This window comes from Jaculus jaculus, chromosome 1 (genome assembly GCF_020740685.1).
Source record: "Jaculus jaculus isolate mJacJac1 chromosome 1, mJacJac1.mat.Y.cur, whole genome shotgun sequence".
NCBI lineage: Eukaryota > Metazoa > Chordata > Mammalia > Rodentia > Dipodidae > Jaculus > Jaculus jaculus.
The window spans coordinates 323,797,920-323,815,169 of NC_059102.1; the positions used below are offsets into that span (position 1 = coordinate 323,797,920).

The 17,250-nt window shown below is 41.0% G+C and overlaps 1 protein-coding gene across 1 annotated transcript in view; it reads left to right on the forward strand.

Moving 5' to 3' along the window:
• Cnst (consortin, connexin sorting protein) overlaps positions 1–17,250 on the forward strand; it is a 98,115-nt gene that overhangs the window by 70,989 nt on the left and 9,876 nt on the right. Inside the window, exons 5-9 of the mRNA XM_045151450.1 lie at positions 3,052–3,138; positions 3,596–3,710; positions 8,186–8,207; positions 8,381–8,477; positions 13,815–14,629. Of these exons, the coding sequence (XP_045007385.1) occupies positions 3,052–3,138; positions 3,596–3,710; positions 8,186–8,207; positions 8,381–8,477; positions 13,815–14,629 (1,136 nt within the window). The remainder of the gene's footprint in view (positions 1–3,051; positions 3,139–3,595; positions 3,711–8,185; positions 8,208–8,380; positions 8,478–13,814; positions 14,630–17,250) is intronic.

The window sequence follows — 17,250 nt, forward strand, 5'->3', positions numbered from 1 at the left end:
TGCTCAGCGGAGGTCTTTCTAGACCCATAGTAGGCACTGACGGTGTTCTCAAAGGGCAGGGTCAAGAGGGATTTTAGGAAAACACATGGATTCTTTTAGGAACAGGGGAGGAAAAAGGGAGGGAGGTAAACTACGTGGGAAGGAGAGAAGAAGGATAGAGCCAATGGCGATGAGAGTGGAGAGGAAGAGGCCAATGGCCACAGCCAACTCTCTACTCTATGCCTAAACCAAACAGTTTGCTCCTCTCCATCTTAGTCTGTGGGCAAATGCAGGGCAGAGAGCCATCTCAAAGAAGGACTTGCCAGCAGTCAACAGATCGAGCTCAAATCCAGAGGCAATCCAGGGCAGCTCCATCCAATTGAACTTTCTGTCATGGTAGAAATGTTCTACAGTGCTTCAAATACAATGTGACCAGAAATCTTTTGAAATTTCAATTGGTTTAAATTTGAACAGCCACACATGCCTAGTGCCTACCAAGTAGACAACAGAGTTGAGCTTAGGGTTTCATCAAGAGCAGACCTTGGAAGGTTTGACATTCAAAATATGAAGTGTATATATTGTAGATAACTGGGAGCAGCAAACAGACGGGAACTAAAAACTTTTGTCAAACTTGACATTGTAACTGTGAAGTAGGGGTAAAGCTAAAGGAAACAAGACACAAATCATTGCTCAGACAGCCACTTCATGCTAGGAGACCACTGTATTATCTCACACGCCTCCACCATAGTCCAATTTTACTGTCATGTATAATATCTTGTCTTTTTGGCTACAATTTAATACATGGTAGTAACAATCTCTTTTACTATACTCTGTTTAAGAAATTAATTTGAAACACAGACATTTTTAAGGAAAAAAAAATAACAAACCATTTTATACCAGGCTGACTCCATTACACATTTACAAAGCTGTTGATTACTGACGATTGATCAGCTTCGTCATGCAATAGATATGACTGTGGACAGTCATTTTCTTTTAAGATGATATGAACTAATCTTATATTACTACAAGCATATCTGGTTACTTTCATGTTCAAGAAATACACAACTTACATCCCCAAAATTGAAAATTACTTAATAATATACTAATGAAAAAGTTTCCATTAGCTTCAAAATAATTTAGAACTTCACAAAATTAATATTTTCCTTAATAACTATGAAGTGGAGTACTTTATGCCTCCTCAATAAATAGATATTTGCAATCAACCATCTCTAAACAAGAATAATAATAAGATTTGAGTGACTCAGTGGATAAAATTGCATCTGAAAATGCTTTTCTCTGAGAATACCAGACTTCTAATAGATGGCCACTGAATTGAAGAGTTATATTATGTTGTAGCAAATTATTATTTGGGCCAGAGTACTGGAAAAATTTAACTGAATTTCCTATATATGAGTCTCCAGTTTATTAAACATTAGTCATTCTTTGATGGAAAAAAAATAATACATTAGTGATTTCATGCATATTTTATCTTCACATTTTAAAATCTTTAATTTTAGAAAAAAATTGATGATAGACTTTAAAGTAAGTTGCTTCTAGAATTATTTAATTTCACATTTGAGAAAGAAGTGCATCTCTTATTGACATACTTTGACTATACTGGACTTCAAAGATATATTTGTAACTTATTATTTTTATTCATGAGAGAGAAAGAGGCACACCAGGGCCTTCAGCTACTGCAAGCAAACTCCAGATACACGTGCCACCTTGTACCTCTGGCTTACATGGGTCCTGGGATATTGAACCTGGGTCCTTTGGCCTTGCAGGCAAGTGCCTTAACCACTAAGCCATCTCTCCAGCCTGTTTTTTTTTTTTTTTTTCTTTCTTTCTTTTTAAGGCTGTTTTTGTTGTGGTAGTCTCAGTATTTTACATTTCTGACCAGATTGAGTGTAAGCACTTCCTGAGCTGACCCTTGTTAGGGGAGCTGAGGTAAAATTTGTTGGGAACCTATTTTGGTAGAAGCAAAGAAACTCACTCTCTCCTTAACCAAATTATGAGTATATTTTCTAGTGCAGGAAGGTCCTACAACAGTAGCAGCTCTGAGAGCATTTTGGAAATGCAAGTTCATGGGCCTCAGGATGAGAGCATTTGCATGTAAATTTGCAAATAAATTTATATTTTAACTTTTTAAAATCATTCTTGTGTTCACTAAGTTTGAAAAACAATAATCAATTTAAGTTGTGCAGAGGGAAAAGGGATTCTTTCTGCTTCTCCTTGGGCCTGGCTTACAGCCCCAAGGATATCTTTAAAGCAGCAAATGGGAGGGAGAGCTCTGAGTGTTCATGGGAAAGACACCAGGCTAACTGAGTTTTTCTCTTCCTTTTTCTGGGTCAGCATTTAGAACATTGCCCAGAGGAAAGTAGGCAGTTGGATATGCATCTTGACCTCATAAGATGCACATTTGTGTGGCACAGATGGAAAGGCAAAGGGTCATAAGAAGATCAGCAAATAAAAGTAGGATTACGTGGTAGTTATGAAAGTCACTGTGGTGAGTTAATTAAATTTTTATAAAAGATCCATGCCATGTTTTTGCTCTGTCTTTGTTTAGCCATGTGATGCTTTGAGCTTATGCTAGAAACTATTTAGTGAAAAATGAGTAGAGGATCAGGTGAGTTGGAACCAGAAACAAGCTTTTGCTAAGAGGGTCACATAGCTGCTTAGTGGAAAGTCATTTAAGGAGAGAAATTAAAAAAGAAAAACATGCAGGCTCCAAGATTTCATGTGGATCTTCTTTTCAATTAAAGAACTTTTTGTTGACTCTGCTAGAAATATATTAGCAAGCAGGCATTCCTTGAACATTAAAATCTTTTCATTTCTACTCTTGTTGACAGTATGAAGCCCAAGTAGCCACCTCATAACATGTTGGAGTAAAATTTATCTACTCCAAAGCCAAGGAGCCTTACTTTGGTTGTGTTTAAATTTAAGAAACCTTTATACAGCCCTGATTTGTTTGGTCAGATAAAAATTTCTCACCTTCCATGGGACATTCCTTTTCAAACACAGCATTTAATATAAATAGTCTTGATTTCTGTTTTCCTCAAATTTTCTGTTCAGATGAGAAAGCAATGAAATTCATTCAGCTTGAACGACTCTATCATGAGCAATTGCTTGCAAATCTTTCTGCCATTCAAGAGCAGTGGGGTAAGTACAAAGTAACCTAGAATGCGGGGTTGCCAGTAACATAACAAATTACTGTCCAGAAAGCTCACATTTAACCTGATTTTATAAATTAAAAAACGTAGAAGTTCCACAGTCAAGTTAATATTGCAAAGCATGAGGCTGAGGGTATAACTTGGTACTAACCTAGAGAGAGGAAGGCCCTGCATTTCCCCCACACCATGAGCAGGATGGAAGAAGGGAAGGTGGAAACCTCTTGTCTTTGCATTTTGCTTGAGGTACTGGTGTTTTACCTTTTTCTGCATGTCCTAATAGCTAATTAGTCTGTGAAGTACTATTTGCTTATACTGTGAGGTAAACGTTTAGCTATTTCTAGCCTCTAACTTTTGGGTTGAGATGCTAACTTTGCATAATAATTAGTAGCAAAAATGCCTAAATATATCCTATGAGAGCCGGTGACTAACAAATATTTTAAATTTAGAGACAAAATGGAAAGCTGTACAGCCACAGTTAGTGACACCACTAAGGAATTCAGAGAAAGGATTTAATGGTGAAGATTTTGAACAGCTTGCTAAGTTTTGCACAACACATCAAGAGTAAGTATGTTATAATTTTTTACAATGAGTTGGAATAGAATATTAGAGAAGTATTATACTAAGTATTGAAATACATGATTGATTTTTTGTTGATATTTTCTAGTCAAGAAATTAAAATGCATATAATAAAGTTATTAGTTTCCTTTTCCAGCTTTCTTCTGTTTCTTAACCTGACCAGAGTAGGTCAGCTATTCATAGTTTCAAAGGATCCTTGTAACTAAAAATTTCATAATTTTGATATCTTTTTGGTTAATAGATTAGACAATTCAGATGGACTAACTTGTGTATCAGGACTGTTTTTAAATATTTATTCATTTTGTTGAGAAGGAAAGAGGCAGGATGAGAGAGAGAATATGAGAATGAATGGGCGCACCAGGGCCTCTAGTCACTGCAACAAATGAACTCTGGACGCGTATGCCACCTTGTGCATCTGGCTTTAGGTGGGTACTGGGGAATCTAACTGACGTCCTTAGGCTTTGCATGCAGGTGCCTTAATCCCTGACCCATCTCTCTGTTGTCTTTTAAAAAATTAGTATTTTAGGGGGAGGGAATTAACATGGGATTTTTTTTATAATCATGGAAAATGCTAATAAAAAAATAAAATAAAAAATTAGTATTTATTTGAGAGAGAGGGAGGGAGAGAGACAAAGGACTTTTTATTCTTGCTGTTTGCTATTGTTTGTGTGTTATTTTAAAAATAATTTTTCCAGAGCTGGAGAGATGGCTTAGCAGCTAAGGCACTTGCCAGCAAAGCCAATGGACTCGAGATTCAGTTCCCCAGTACCCATGTAAAGCCAGATGCACAAGGTGGCACATGTGTCTGGAATTTGTTTGCAGTGACTAGAGAGAGGCCCTGGCCCATTGTCTGTCTATCTGCCTCTTTCTCTCTCAAATAAATAGTAAATAATAAATAAAATATTTAAAAAATAATTCCTGTCACTTTTTAAAAGTAACTATGAAGTTTACTATATGAACATATTGCACATTGGTCATATTCCCATTGGGTTATACTCTTTCCTCTTCCGTGCTCCCATCCTAGTGAGGACCCCATCCCACTAGAGCCCTTAGTAGGGTTGTTGGTAGTCACTGGGGGGTCATGAACACACCAGTGGGTCTCTTGTGGGCGAGAAAATGCTTGAGGATACTCCTTCCTACTTTGTAGCTATTAAAATCTTTCTACTCCCTCTTCTGCAATGTTCCTTGAAGCTAAAAAGTAATTTTTGTTTTGTTTTGTTTTCTCAGGCAGGGTCTCGCTGTAGCCCAGGCTGATCTGGAATTCACTATTAGTCTCAGGGTGGTCTCAAACTCATGGCGATCTTCCTACCACTGCCTCCTGTGTACTGGGATTAAAGGTGTGCACTATCACACCAAGTTTTAAAAATAGGGATTTTTAGAGCAGTCTGTAAAGCAAATACAGTGCAGTTGTTTAATGTAAATGCTGCAGAAGGAAAACTATGTGTACCAAGTATTTTTTTTTAATTTTTTTTCTTTATTTATTTGAGAGTGACAGACAGAGAGAGAAAGAGGCAAAGGGAGAGAGAGAATGGGCACGCCAGGGCTTCAAGCCACTGCAAACGAACTCCAGACGCGTGTGCCCCCTTGTGCATCTGGCTCATGTGGGTCCTGGGGAATCGAGCCTTGAACCCGGGTCCTTAGGCTTCATAGGCAAGTGCTTAACCGCTAAGCCATCTCTCCAGCCCTACCAAGTATTTTTAGGGCTTGATTTGGGTCAAGTAGGTGAATTTTTAAAAGTAAATTATTAGCCGGGCGTGGTGGGTACAATGATCTATAAATATATGAACGTTTTGCATATTACTAGCTAAATAGCAAAGTTACATTGAGTATACTGAAAGTTAAAAAGAAGACTGGGCGTGGTGGCACATGCCTTTAATCCCAGCACTTGGGAGGCAGAGGTAGGAGGATCACTGAGAGTTCAAGGCCACCCTGAAACTACATAGTGAATTCCAGGTCAGCCTGAGCTAGAGTGAGACCTTACTTCGAAAAACCAAAAAAAAAAAAAAAAAAAGTAAATTATTGAAATAATACAGCACTCATCATTGTTCTTAATTCTTTATTTCAAGACTCAGTTTTGAATGTGAAAGGAGCATGGTAGTGTTTAAACTGGAGCTGAGGACGGGAGTCCTTTGTACAAATATTCTGTTGGTCGTTTTTCTTATTTTCTCTCAGAATCATGAAGTCATTGTTAAGAATGAAACAATCCCAAGTAATTTCTGCTTATCTCCTGCACAAGATAGCACACTTGCTTTGGGGTCTCACTGTCCTGAGAGCAGCCTTGGAAGAGTGATTACAGGTTCAGATGTGAGTCCACTTAGCTCTCATGAAGATAATTTTCCTATGCTAGTCACCTTGAACCTGTAAAACAATAGCCTCGGGAATTTTGAATTAGAACTTAATTCCTTAGTAAGTCTAATAGGTTGATTTTTTTTCAACTTAATAACATTGCAAAATAATGGAAACTTTTGAAGATATTTCTTTTTAACTTGCCTTCCCTCCTTCCCTCCTTCTTTCCTTCCTTCCTTTCTTTTTCTCTAGTCCAGGCTGACCTGGAATTCACTGTGTATTCTCAGGGTAGCCTCAAACTCATGGTGATCTTCCTACCTCTGCCTCCCAAGTGCTGGGATTAAAGGCGTGCACCACCACGCCCAGCCTTCTTTTTAACTTTCAATATACTCAATGTAACTTTCCTATTTAGCTAGTAGTATGCAAAACATTCAAGTATTTATAGATCATTGTATCCCAAATTATATTTCTCCTAACTTTAAAAATATTTTATTTATTTATTCATCAGAGAGAGAGAGAGAGGAAGAGTCAGATAGAGAGAGAATGGGCATGCCAGGACCTCCAGCCACTGTAAATAGACTCCAGATACATGTACCACCTTGTGCATCTGGCTTATGTGGGTCTTGGAGAATTGCACCTAGGCCCTCAGGCTTCACAGGCAAGCGCCCTCACCATTAAGCCCTATCTCCAGCCCTTTCATAACTTTTTAACATTTAAAAATATTTGTGAAGTATAGATTTAGTTATGTGTATGAGCTTCATACTTTTTCTGTATCATAAGCCTATGAGTAGTCCTCCTAGCTGGGTCCAAGATATAGGACATTTCAGCCTCTCTCCTGAAGTACCAAGCACCTGCTCACCCCTTCCCTGCCCTATGATCAGTACTGTTGAGCTCTGTAACTACTGCTTATGTGCTATGTACATTCATATAAGTGGGTTTCAAAGACTGTGGATAACTGTTTCTAGATTCATAGGCCCATCATTGTGTCCGAGTTATATCCTGTTCGTTAGAATGGCAGTTTTCCCTGGGTCATTGCCTTGCAGATTTATTAAATGCGGTAACACCCTAAGATGTTCATTCTATTGTTTCTAGACATTTGAGTTGTTCCTTGGTTTTGGATACTAGGAATAGTAAAGTAGCTGTGAGTACTTTTGTTCATGCCTTTTCTGGCTATATACGTACTACTGTGTTTGGAGTCCTTTAAATTTAACACTTAAAACTACTTGTGGCCGGGCGTGGTGGCGCATGCCTTTAATCCCAGCACTCGGGAGGCAGGAGGATTGCTGTGAGTTCGAGGCCACCCTGAGACTACGGAATGAATTCCAGGTCAGCCTGGGATACGGTGAGACTCTACCTCAGAAAACAAACAAACAAACAAAAAACTACTTGTGGCAACCTGCTGTTTTGTTTGCTTGTTTAGTTGGTTGGTTTGTTAAAGACAGGGTTTCATGTATCTCATCTGGCCTCAATGATATAGCTGAGGGTGACCTTGAACTTATGTCCCTCTTGCCTCCACTTTATGAGTGTTGAGATCGCATGTGTACACCACTACACTTCTGTGCATTGGAGGAGACTCAACCCAGGGCTTTGTGCACGGAAGGAAGCACTCTACCAGTTGAGCTACATCCAGTCCTTGTCAATCTCTTTCTGTGAATACTCCCAACATAACTACATTCTGCCATAACCTGTTTTAAACTATGACATAAAATGAAATTTTACTATTTTGTTGTTGTTGTTGTTTTGAGGTAGGGTCTCACTCTAGCTCAGGGTGGCTTTGAACTCATTGCAATCCACCTACCTCTGCCTCCCCGGGTGCTGGGATTAAAGGTGTGCGCCGCCACCACGCCTGGCTGACATAAAATGAAATTTTAAAAACATGAATGGGTGTGAAATAATCTTTAAATACCTCATTAGTAAAAGGGTAAGCATTTTTTTTTTTTACTTCTGAATTTTACCTTTTGTAGCTTCTTTTTCCACAGTAATTGGCTAAGGAAATTGACACATGATATCATGCACTGCCTTTTGACCTGCAGTAAAGCTTAAACCATACAAGTGTTCTGTACCGATGTTAGAGTCCATGGAAGCTGGGTTTTTAACAGTCATTTCAGTGATATTTGTTTGGAAGCATGCTGTACTTTAATTTTTTCTTTCTTTTTTTTTTTTTTTTTACACAGTCCTCTTTTATCCAGACATAAGGTAAGAGATTCTTTCTTTTGAAAACATTTATAGGGAAGATATTAGTGCCACATGCCTGTTGTGTGGACTGTTCTAGAAAATAAACCTTTCTCAAGATATCTTCAGCCTTCTAATTTCATACAGCAGTTTTCCAAAAGCTGTGCTTTTTCCTTTGATTGTTTTCAACTTTTCAGACAACAGCTGTGGAAAAGCCGCTGGGAAGGAAGTGCTGTACGCAGTTAACAGTGTCGGAAGTTCCAGAGGAAAAGGGAGTTGCAGCCAAAGGGTCAGGTATGTTTTTAAATTATGCAAGAGGGATGGAAAAGGTTAACTGTGAAATTTGAATTGCTGTGAAGGAATTTTTTTTTGCATTTAGAATTTTGTACATAAAACTTGACTAGAAAAATAACACAGCAAGATTTTTCTGTGCAATTTCATTTTTCTTGATTTTTTGAGGTAGGGTTTGAGGTAGGGCCACCGTAACTGGCCCCAATTTTTTTTTTAAATAGCAAAGAATGTCTAAATACACCAAAGCCAGTTCCATTTGAATGATTTTGTTTTTCTAAGAATTTAGATTCTTATGTATCTACAACTAGCTATCAAAAAAAGAAATTGCAAGCTGGGCATGGTGGTGCATGCCTTTAATCCCAGCACTCAGGAGGCTGAAGTAGGAGGATCGCCATGAGTTCAAGACCACCCTGAGACTGTGAATTCCAGGTCAGCCTGGGTTACAGTGAGACCCTACCTCAAAAAAAAAAAACAAAAATAAATAAATAAATAAATAAATTGGGGCCCTGGAGAGATGGCTTAGTAGTTAAGGAGGTTGCTGGCAAAGCCAGATATACAAGGTGGCACATGCATCTGGAGTTTGTTTGCAGTGTCTAGAGGCCCTGGAGTGCATATCTACCTCTCTCTCAAATAAATAAATGTTAAAAAAAAACTGGGCTTGAAGCCGGGCGTGGTGGCGCATGCCTTTAATCCCAGCACTCGGGAGGCAGAGGTAGGAGGATTGCCATGAGTTCAAGGCCACCCTGAGATGACATAGTTAATTCCAGGTCAGCCTGGACCAGAGTGAGACTCTACCTTGAAAAACCAAAAAAAAAAAAAAAAAAAAAAAAAAAAAAAAAAAACTGGGCTTGAGAAATGACTTAGTGGTTAAGGTGCTTGCTTGCAAAGCCTAAAGACTCAGGTTCAGTTCTCAGGACCCACATAAGTCAGATGACACAAGGTGGCAAATGCGTCTGGAGTTCATTTGCAGTGGTCTCACTGTCTCTTTCAAAGAAGGAAGGGAGTTTTCTTTAAAAAAAAAAAAATCACTAAATGGTCTTTACCAGAAATCATTTCTGCAAATCTGGGTAGTTATGTATTGATAATCTGCAGCATTTCCTCCTGTTCCTTTTTTTGTTGAATAACAAACATATGCTGTACTTTAATTTGTGTGTGTGTGCGTACATGTGCACGCATGTACCCATTTCTGCAGCATTTATGATGTGTTTGATGCTACTTTGTGCATTGTGTCTAAAGATTTTTAGAAATTTCTTCCTTAAATGCTGTTATTCATTTAAAAAACTTTAGTAAAAGATGGGCATGGTGATGCATGCCTTTAATCCCAGCACTCAGAAGGCAGAGGCAAGAAGATCACTGTGAGTTCAAGGCCACCCTGAGAATACATAGTTAATTCCACATCAGCCTAGGTCAGAGTGAGACCTTACCTGGGGGAAAAAAAAATAATACAACAAAGAAAAAATCCAGGTATGCTAGCACATGCCTTTAATCCCAGCACTCAGAGGCAGAGGTAGGAGGATTGCTGTGAGTTCAAGACCACTCTGAGACTACATAGTGAACTCCAGGTCAGCCTCAGCTAGAATGAGACCCTACCTACCTTGAAAAAAAAAAAAAAAAAAAGAGGGGCCAGATAGATGGCTTAGCGATCAAGGTGCTTGGCTTGCCTGCAACATCTAACCATGCGAGTTTGATTGCCCAGTACCCACATACAGCCAGATGCACAAAGTGGAGTCCTGTGCAGTGGCTGGAGGCCCTGGCACGCTCTTTCTCTCTGTTTCTCTTCTCTTCTCTCTCTCTCTCTCCTTACAAATAAATAGTTTTATTTCATTGCTAATCTGTATTCCTGAGCTTTCTGTTCTGAGGCCAGAGAGCCCTGATGTGGAATGTGGAAGAGGAGAGGCCAGCTGTTGGGGTGACTCCTAAAGACCCAGTGCAGCTCCCACTGTCAGTCCTTCCCTCTTTAAATGTGTGGTTTTTTTTTCCTTCTAATCTTTGTACTATTTTCTGTCTTTGTTTTTGTTTGTTTTGAGACAAGTTCTTATATAGCTCGGACTGGCTTCAAACTCACTATGTAGCTTGAGCTTTTAATCCTTCACCTCCCAAGTAATGGGGCCCTTTTCTCTTTAAAACAGAAGTTTGAGTCAGCCTTACATACTGTGTTCTTCATATCTCTTTTCCAGTTATTCCTTTTTTAAAATATTTTATTATTTTATTTCTATTTATTTATTTGAGAGAGGGAAAGAGGCAGAGTGAGAGATAGAGACAGAGAGAATGGGTGCACCAGGGCTTCCAGCCATTGCCAACAAACTCCAGACACATGCGCCACCATGTGCATCTGGCTTAAGGTGGGACCTGGAGAATCGATCCTGGGTCCTTGGGCTTCACAGGCAAGAGCCTTGACCACTAAGCCATCTCTCCAGCCCTCTTTTCCAGTTATTTCTATATCCGAAACCAGAGTCAAATATACTTCCTAACCTCAGTGTGGCTGGGGAGTCTCAGCATACCCCAGGTTGGATGTGGCTGTGTCCCCACAGTGTGCACATGGTGGGGGCCGTGCTAGCAGGACTGTCAGCACTGGCTGCTGCCCAGAATGAGCTTGTCATTGCTCTGAGCTCGGTCTGCGCTGTAATCCATGTGACCTGGGCACGGAAGCTGAGCCACCAAGTTTAAAGTTGCTTGTTGGATGCTCTGCGTGTGTGTGTGTGTGTGTGTGTGTGCGCGCGCGCGCGCGTGCGCGCGCGGCGGTCAGAGGTCAGCCTTGAGGTGTGGGTCCTCGCCTCCCACCTCGTTTGAGATGGAGTCTCTCCTGTGTACTATTGTGAGCACTAGCTGGCCTCCATCCAAGCTTTGGATTCTCCTGGTCATGCCTCTGGTTGCTGTGGGTGCATTGAGACTGCAGATGTGTGTTCCTCGCATGCATCCTTACGTGGGTTCTGGGAATCTTGTCGTACTTGGGCAACAGATGCTGTTACGATGCTGAGCTGTCTTCCCATCCCCTTGATGCTCTGATTCTCTCTAAACCTGAGTTTTTTGGTTTCCAGTAGAATGCATCATGCTTTTGTCGAGACAGTTGTGGGGATTATCAGTACTTCAGCAATTCAGATAACTTACTACTATTCACCAAATGAGGAAGTGCAGACTAAATCCTAGAAAAGGAAGGGTTGCCCCCAGCCCGATAAAATGATGTGTTTTAAAGAAAAATATCAGTAATTCTAAATGTACCTTGAAACTTTTAACTCTTTATATCTTCCATTATATTACGTTATTACGGTTTAGGGCCCCTTTCCTCTGGTATGGAGCTCTCCCTGCCCTCTGTTTTTTTTGGTTTTTCAAGGTAGGGTGTCATTCTAGCCCAGGCTGATCTGGAATTCACTATGTAGTCTCAGGATGGCCTCAAACTCACAGCGATCCTCCTACCTCTGCCTCCCGGGTGCTGGGATTAAAGGCGTGCGCCACCACACCCTGCTTCTCTGTTTTATCAGACCCTGGTGAAATGTGACCCTCACTCTCGTTTAGTCTGTGCATCTTAGTGATGTGGTTTGAGGGCCACCTGTTGTACTTCTGGATAGTGGGAAGTTGTGGGTCGGGCTTGGCCCCTTTTTCACCTGGCTGTAGATAGCCCTTATTCTGACAACACCCCCCCACCCCCCACCCCACCCCACCCCCACTGCCCATCTGTCAGGGAGCTCGGTGACAAAGCAGACAGCTCATTCTCACATTCTCAAAGTCTGGATGATTCTTTAGGGCAGGGAGTGAGAAAGGTGCAGAGCTCTCCCAGAGCTGGCCTCTTCCTTCTCTGTCTTCTCTGAAGGTTGGGTAGGGCCGTAATGCCATAAACTCTGAGAGCAGCTGCCTTGCACCCAGAGCGAGGCAGCCAGCCCCGTTCTCTGACAGCCGAGACACACATAAGAAATGCTTGGTCTTTGGCTTGGTATCAGCTTCAGTTAGCACTTTGTAATTATTAAACTCAAGAAAAGAAAATCCAAATGAAATAAGGTTATTTTACCTTCCACCTTTGATCCATTGTGTAAATTATATGCCTTTATTTTTAAAAAGCCAAAACAAGGCTAGAGAGATATTTCAACAGGGCTGGAGAGATGGCTTAGCAAATAAGGCACTTGCTTGCGAAGCCTAAGGAGTCAGGTTCGATTCCCTACTATCTGTGTAAGCACGATACACGAGATGGTTCAACAGTTACAGCACTTGCATGGCAAGCCTCCTGACCTGGGTTTGATTCCCGAGGACCCACCTAAAGCTGGATGCACAAAGTAGCACATTCATGTGGAGTTTGTTTGCAGTGGCTACAAGCTTTGGTACACTCATTCTCTCTTTGTGTCTCTTCTCTCTGTGCATGCAAACAAATAATTTAAAAAGCCAAAACATACCAAGTTAGGAAGGCTAGGGTGATGGGCCAAGAGAGATGACTTAGCATGTAAGGTGCTAAGGTGAGCATGCTTCTCTGTCATCTACTAGCCAGTGCAGTTTGCACTTATTTATAGGATTTTGTGTTTGCTTGCTTGCTTGCTTGTTTGTATTGAGAAAAGACTCAGTGTATCCCAGGATGACCTGGAACTCACTCTGTAGCCCAAGCTAACCTTGAGTGGTCAGTGATCCTCGTACCTCAGTCTCCTCAGCATAGCCTTAAAGGTATGTGTCACCACACCCAGACACATGAAGGGTTTTTAGCTATTTAAAGTGAAAGAAAAATATTTTAAGTAGATTTTATTTCTAGGAAACATTGAAAGATATGTCATAATTCAGACTTGGTTCTGTCTTTTACCAAAACATTCTTCTTATTGCTATCCTTTGCTACCACACTTTCGGAAGTTTTACAGAATTTGAAAACATACTTACTAAGGTTATGATGTTCAAATTGCAAATTTGAACTGAATAAACTTTTGTTCCTTTAGTTCTACTTTTCTTATATCTAATGCTGTTAGTAAGGTTATGTAAAACCATTTACTTTGTATGCCTTATCTTAAATGTGATGGATTAATTTCTCTAAATGCATTTAAATAGAAAACATTAATAAATATGTCATTTAAAAGTATAAGGCTGAAAAATTCAGCACATATTGTAAATCTTTTTCATGTATAATGAAGGCAGAGTTATTTATTTGGATTACCATGCTTCTGAATAATCCCCATTAATTTTTACTACATTATTATTATTTAGCATGTTTTGCGCGTGTCTTCTATCCAAAAACACTATACTGCAATTGGCAGAATTTGTGTTTGCGGTTAGATTGCTGTCGGGTTATATGTTGTTCATCAATTTCTTCTCCATCCGTCTATACAAAGCGTTGTTTGGAATTTTAAGACAGCTCGTTTTCTTCATCTGTAGAGACTGGAACTTGCCCTGGCATGGAGCCAAGCACAGAAAGCCAGCTTAAAGAGCAGCCTCAGGAGAGCAGCCCTTGCTGTCACCAGATGGACTGGCAGGCCGCTTCCCCCAACCCTCCAGTGCCTGCGGGGAAGGAGCGCTCGCGGGAGCCGCCCTGCTGCACCGAAGCCACGCCGCAGCTCCACACCCCGTCCCCGGGGGCCGCCGGGAGCAGGTCGGGCCAGGGGCCAGACGCGGCCGAGCATGCTTGCGGGGACGACAGGCGCCCGCAGGCGGCTCCCCCAGAGGACGTGGCCCAAGACCCCAAGGAGTCTCTGCCCAGTGAGTCAGTGGTAGAGCCGCTGGCCTCCCCTGGCCATGACCACCTACCTCCCGGGTTGATTTGCGAACACAAATATTCACAGAAGCACCGAAAAGAACTGCACTTGCCCCTTCTGGGTACTTTCGAGGCGCTGCCCGCGGCCCGCCCGGAGAGCAGTAAGTCGAATGGACTGCAGCAACCGGACCTCCCCGGCGGCGATGGCCAGTCGGAGGCCGGCGGCGCGCGCAGCCCCTCGCCCGGAGTGCGCGCCGCCCCGGAGGACGAGGAGCAGCCCGTCAGCAAGGAAACGGAGGACTATCTGAACAGCCTTCTGGAAGGACGCCTGACGGACACCGAAGACCCCCTTCCCGACGAGGAGAACCAGGACGACGACTCCGACCTCCCTCAGGACCTCTCTCCTGAAGAAGCCTCCTACAGCCTCCAGGAGAGCCTGCCCGCCGACGACAGCTGCCTGTCCCTGGACGACCTGGCCAAGAGGATAGAGATTGCCCAGGTAACGTAGGCGCGCCCGGGGAGCCTCTGACACTTTGACACTTTGACGCTTGGTTCTTAGCAGTTTTCTCTGGTTTGCGACATAAGGGAACATAAGTTATTTCTATGCTAAAAATTACTTGGCCCGCAGTGTTTACTGTTTCAAGAGGCTACAGGGCCTGCCTCCCTCCAGATGCAGGAAGCAAGGTTTTTCTACTTCTTCAGTCCCATGACTTTCATTTAGCATCCCAAAGATTTATGAAGACAAGAGTAGTCACATTCTAATAAGGAAAGCATGCTTATGTGCTTACTGCTTCTTCCTTTAATTTACATACGGAAAGAGAGAATGTATGAATGAATGAATGAATGAATGAATGAATGAATGAATGAATGAATATGGGTGTACCAGGACCTCTGGCCACTGCAAACGAACTCCAGATTCATGTGCTACTTTATGCATCTGGCTTTATGTTGGTAGTGGGGAATTGAACCTGGGCTGGCGGGCTTTGTAAACAAGTACCTTTAACCACTGAGCCATATTACCAGCCCCATGATGTGTTTTTGGTGGTGGTATTTCATTTTTCCGTTTGTTTTGTTGGTTGGTTGGTTTTTCGAGGTAGGGTCTCACTGTAGCCCAGGCTGACCTGGAATTCACTATGTAGTCTCAGGGTGACCTCGAACTCTCAGACGTCCTCCTCCCTCTGCCTCTCAAGTGCTAAAATTAAAGACGTGCACCACTGCACCCAGCCTGTCTTTTTTTTTTTTTTTAACGTGATGCAACTATTAAGGTGCAGGGAGAAAAGAAAGGTGACTGATCCCCTTTGTTTGATAATACATTATAATTTTTCAAGTTCAAGAAAAGAAAAGCCACCACGTCCTCCCAGGGTGCCCTGTCCGATGGCCGCCCTCCAGCCCAGCTCCGTTGGCCCACCCGCCGCTCATGAGGTTACTCTGCTTTTACAGGGAAAGTGAAGGCTTTTTTCTTTACCCCTTTTTTCTCTTCTTTAAATTGGCCTTAAAGTCCCATTTAAACCGGATGTGGTGGCTCACACCTGTAATCCCAGCATTTAGAGGTTGAAGCAGGAGTATCACTGCAAGTTTGAGGCCAGCCTGGGTTAGAATGAGACTTTGTCTCAACTCCATCTCCTCCCAGAATTCCCATTTATACTACTGTATTCTCATTTAGCATTACCATTAAAAGATTAATTCAGGAAAAATGGAAAAGTAACAAAACAGAAAAGGAGATAAAATATATTTGAAAACAGAACTCTGTGAAAAGCTTCCTAAGATAATTCTGTTATATTAATAGCTTGCTTTTTACTGCTTTTAGTCTATTCTCTATAAACTGATTTTTCTTTGTAATTTTTTGATGGAATTATAGAACAGTATAGTATTTAACCTGGAAATTGTTCTGTTCTTTATTTTAACTAGATCATTTGATGGTCATTTGTAGCTAGCTCCCACAAAGTGGGATTTTGTGTTAATTTTCTCTTAACAAAATTATTTAATATTGTTTACTGGGTATAGTATTTCTGTAAAGTGGTGGTGCATTTTGGAAATAGATTAGTGGCGATGGTCACACAACATTTTGAATGTAATTGCACTGAGCTGTATATTTTAAAATGGTTAAAATGGAAGTTTATGTTTTATATGTATACAGTTTTCCAAATAGTTTTTAACAAGTCAGTGTTGTCAGGAGTAAAGCACCTATCTATTCTGTTTGTTTGAACCAGATCATTGGTACAGGGCACAGTGACACTATCAAGTGGATGTATATTACAACTAAGTGTAAAATTTCCTCCTCAGACGCATAACCCATTGTCTGTGGCTAGTAGTGGAAATTATGTATTTAAGGTTGCCTTTTCTGTGAAATTCAAACATAATGGTCTTTCATAAGATTCTATTGGTCCACTAAGTTATACTGTTCTAAGAACCATAAAGATACATGCAGTTAACAAAACTAATTTATTTATACATTGATAGATTTTTACTTTCTTTTTGTTATTTATAATAAAAAGCTTTCCTTTGTGGATTTGATTCCCCAGTCTCCAGGCCATCAAATTTTGCAAGCAAATGCCTTAACGACTGAGCATCTCTCTAGCCCCTTCCCTTGTTTGGATAGGACACATATATGTTGTCTTCTATACCAAAAGTCCTAAGGAAGAGTCCTGTTGAATGCATATTTGAATCTCTGTAGAACTACATAAATTACTGTAAATTCCAGCCACTCTACCCAATATTGTGGGGGAGACTATTTTATAGAAAATATTCAAGGGGATTTATTTTATTGAAAGTAGACTTTTAACAACGGAATGAGTTTTGATTATTTTTGAAGGAAAGGCTATATTATTCAAACAAGAATATGCTGGGTGTGTCTAGTTTAAGTTCCTCATTGTCTCTTATGCACGCTGATGGGATACACACTGTATGATAGAAGCTGGGAGACAGCAGTGGACACAGATTTTGTCTCTCAAGAAAATAAGCTCAGACATGCAAATTAACATAAAAATAGTGCTGGGTCAAGTAAGGGCCATGCAGTCATGGCAGCCGGACAAGGGATTGTAAAGTAACTTAGATAGCAGCTACGTAAACACTTTCTGGTAATTAAAAAATAGGATGGAACCAGCTTGGTGGCTCACACAT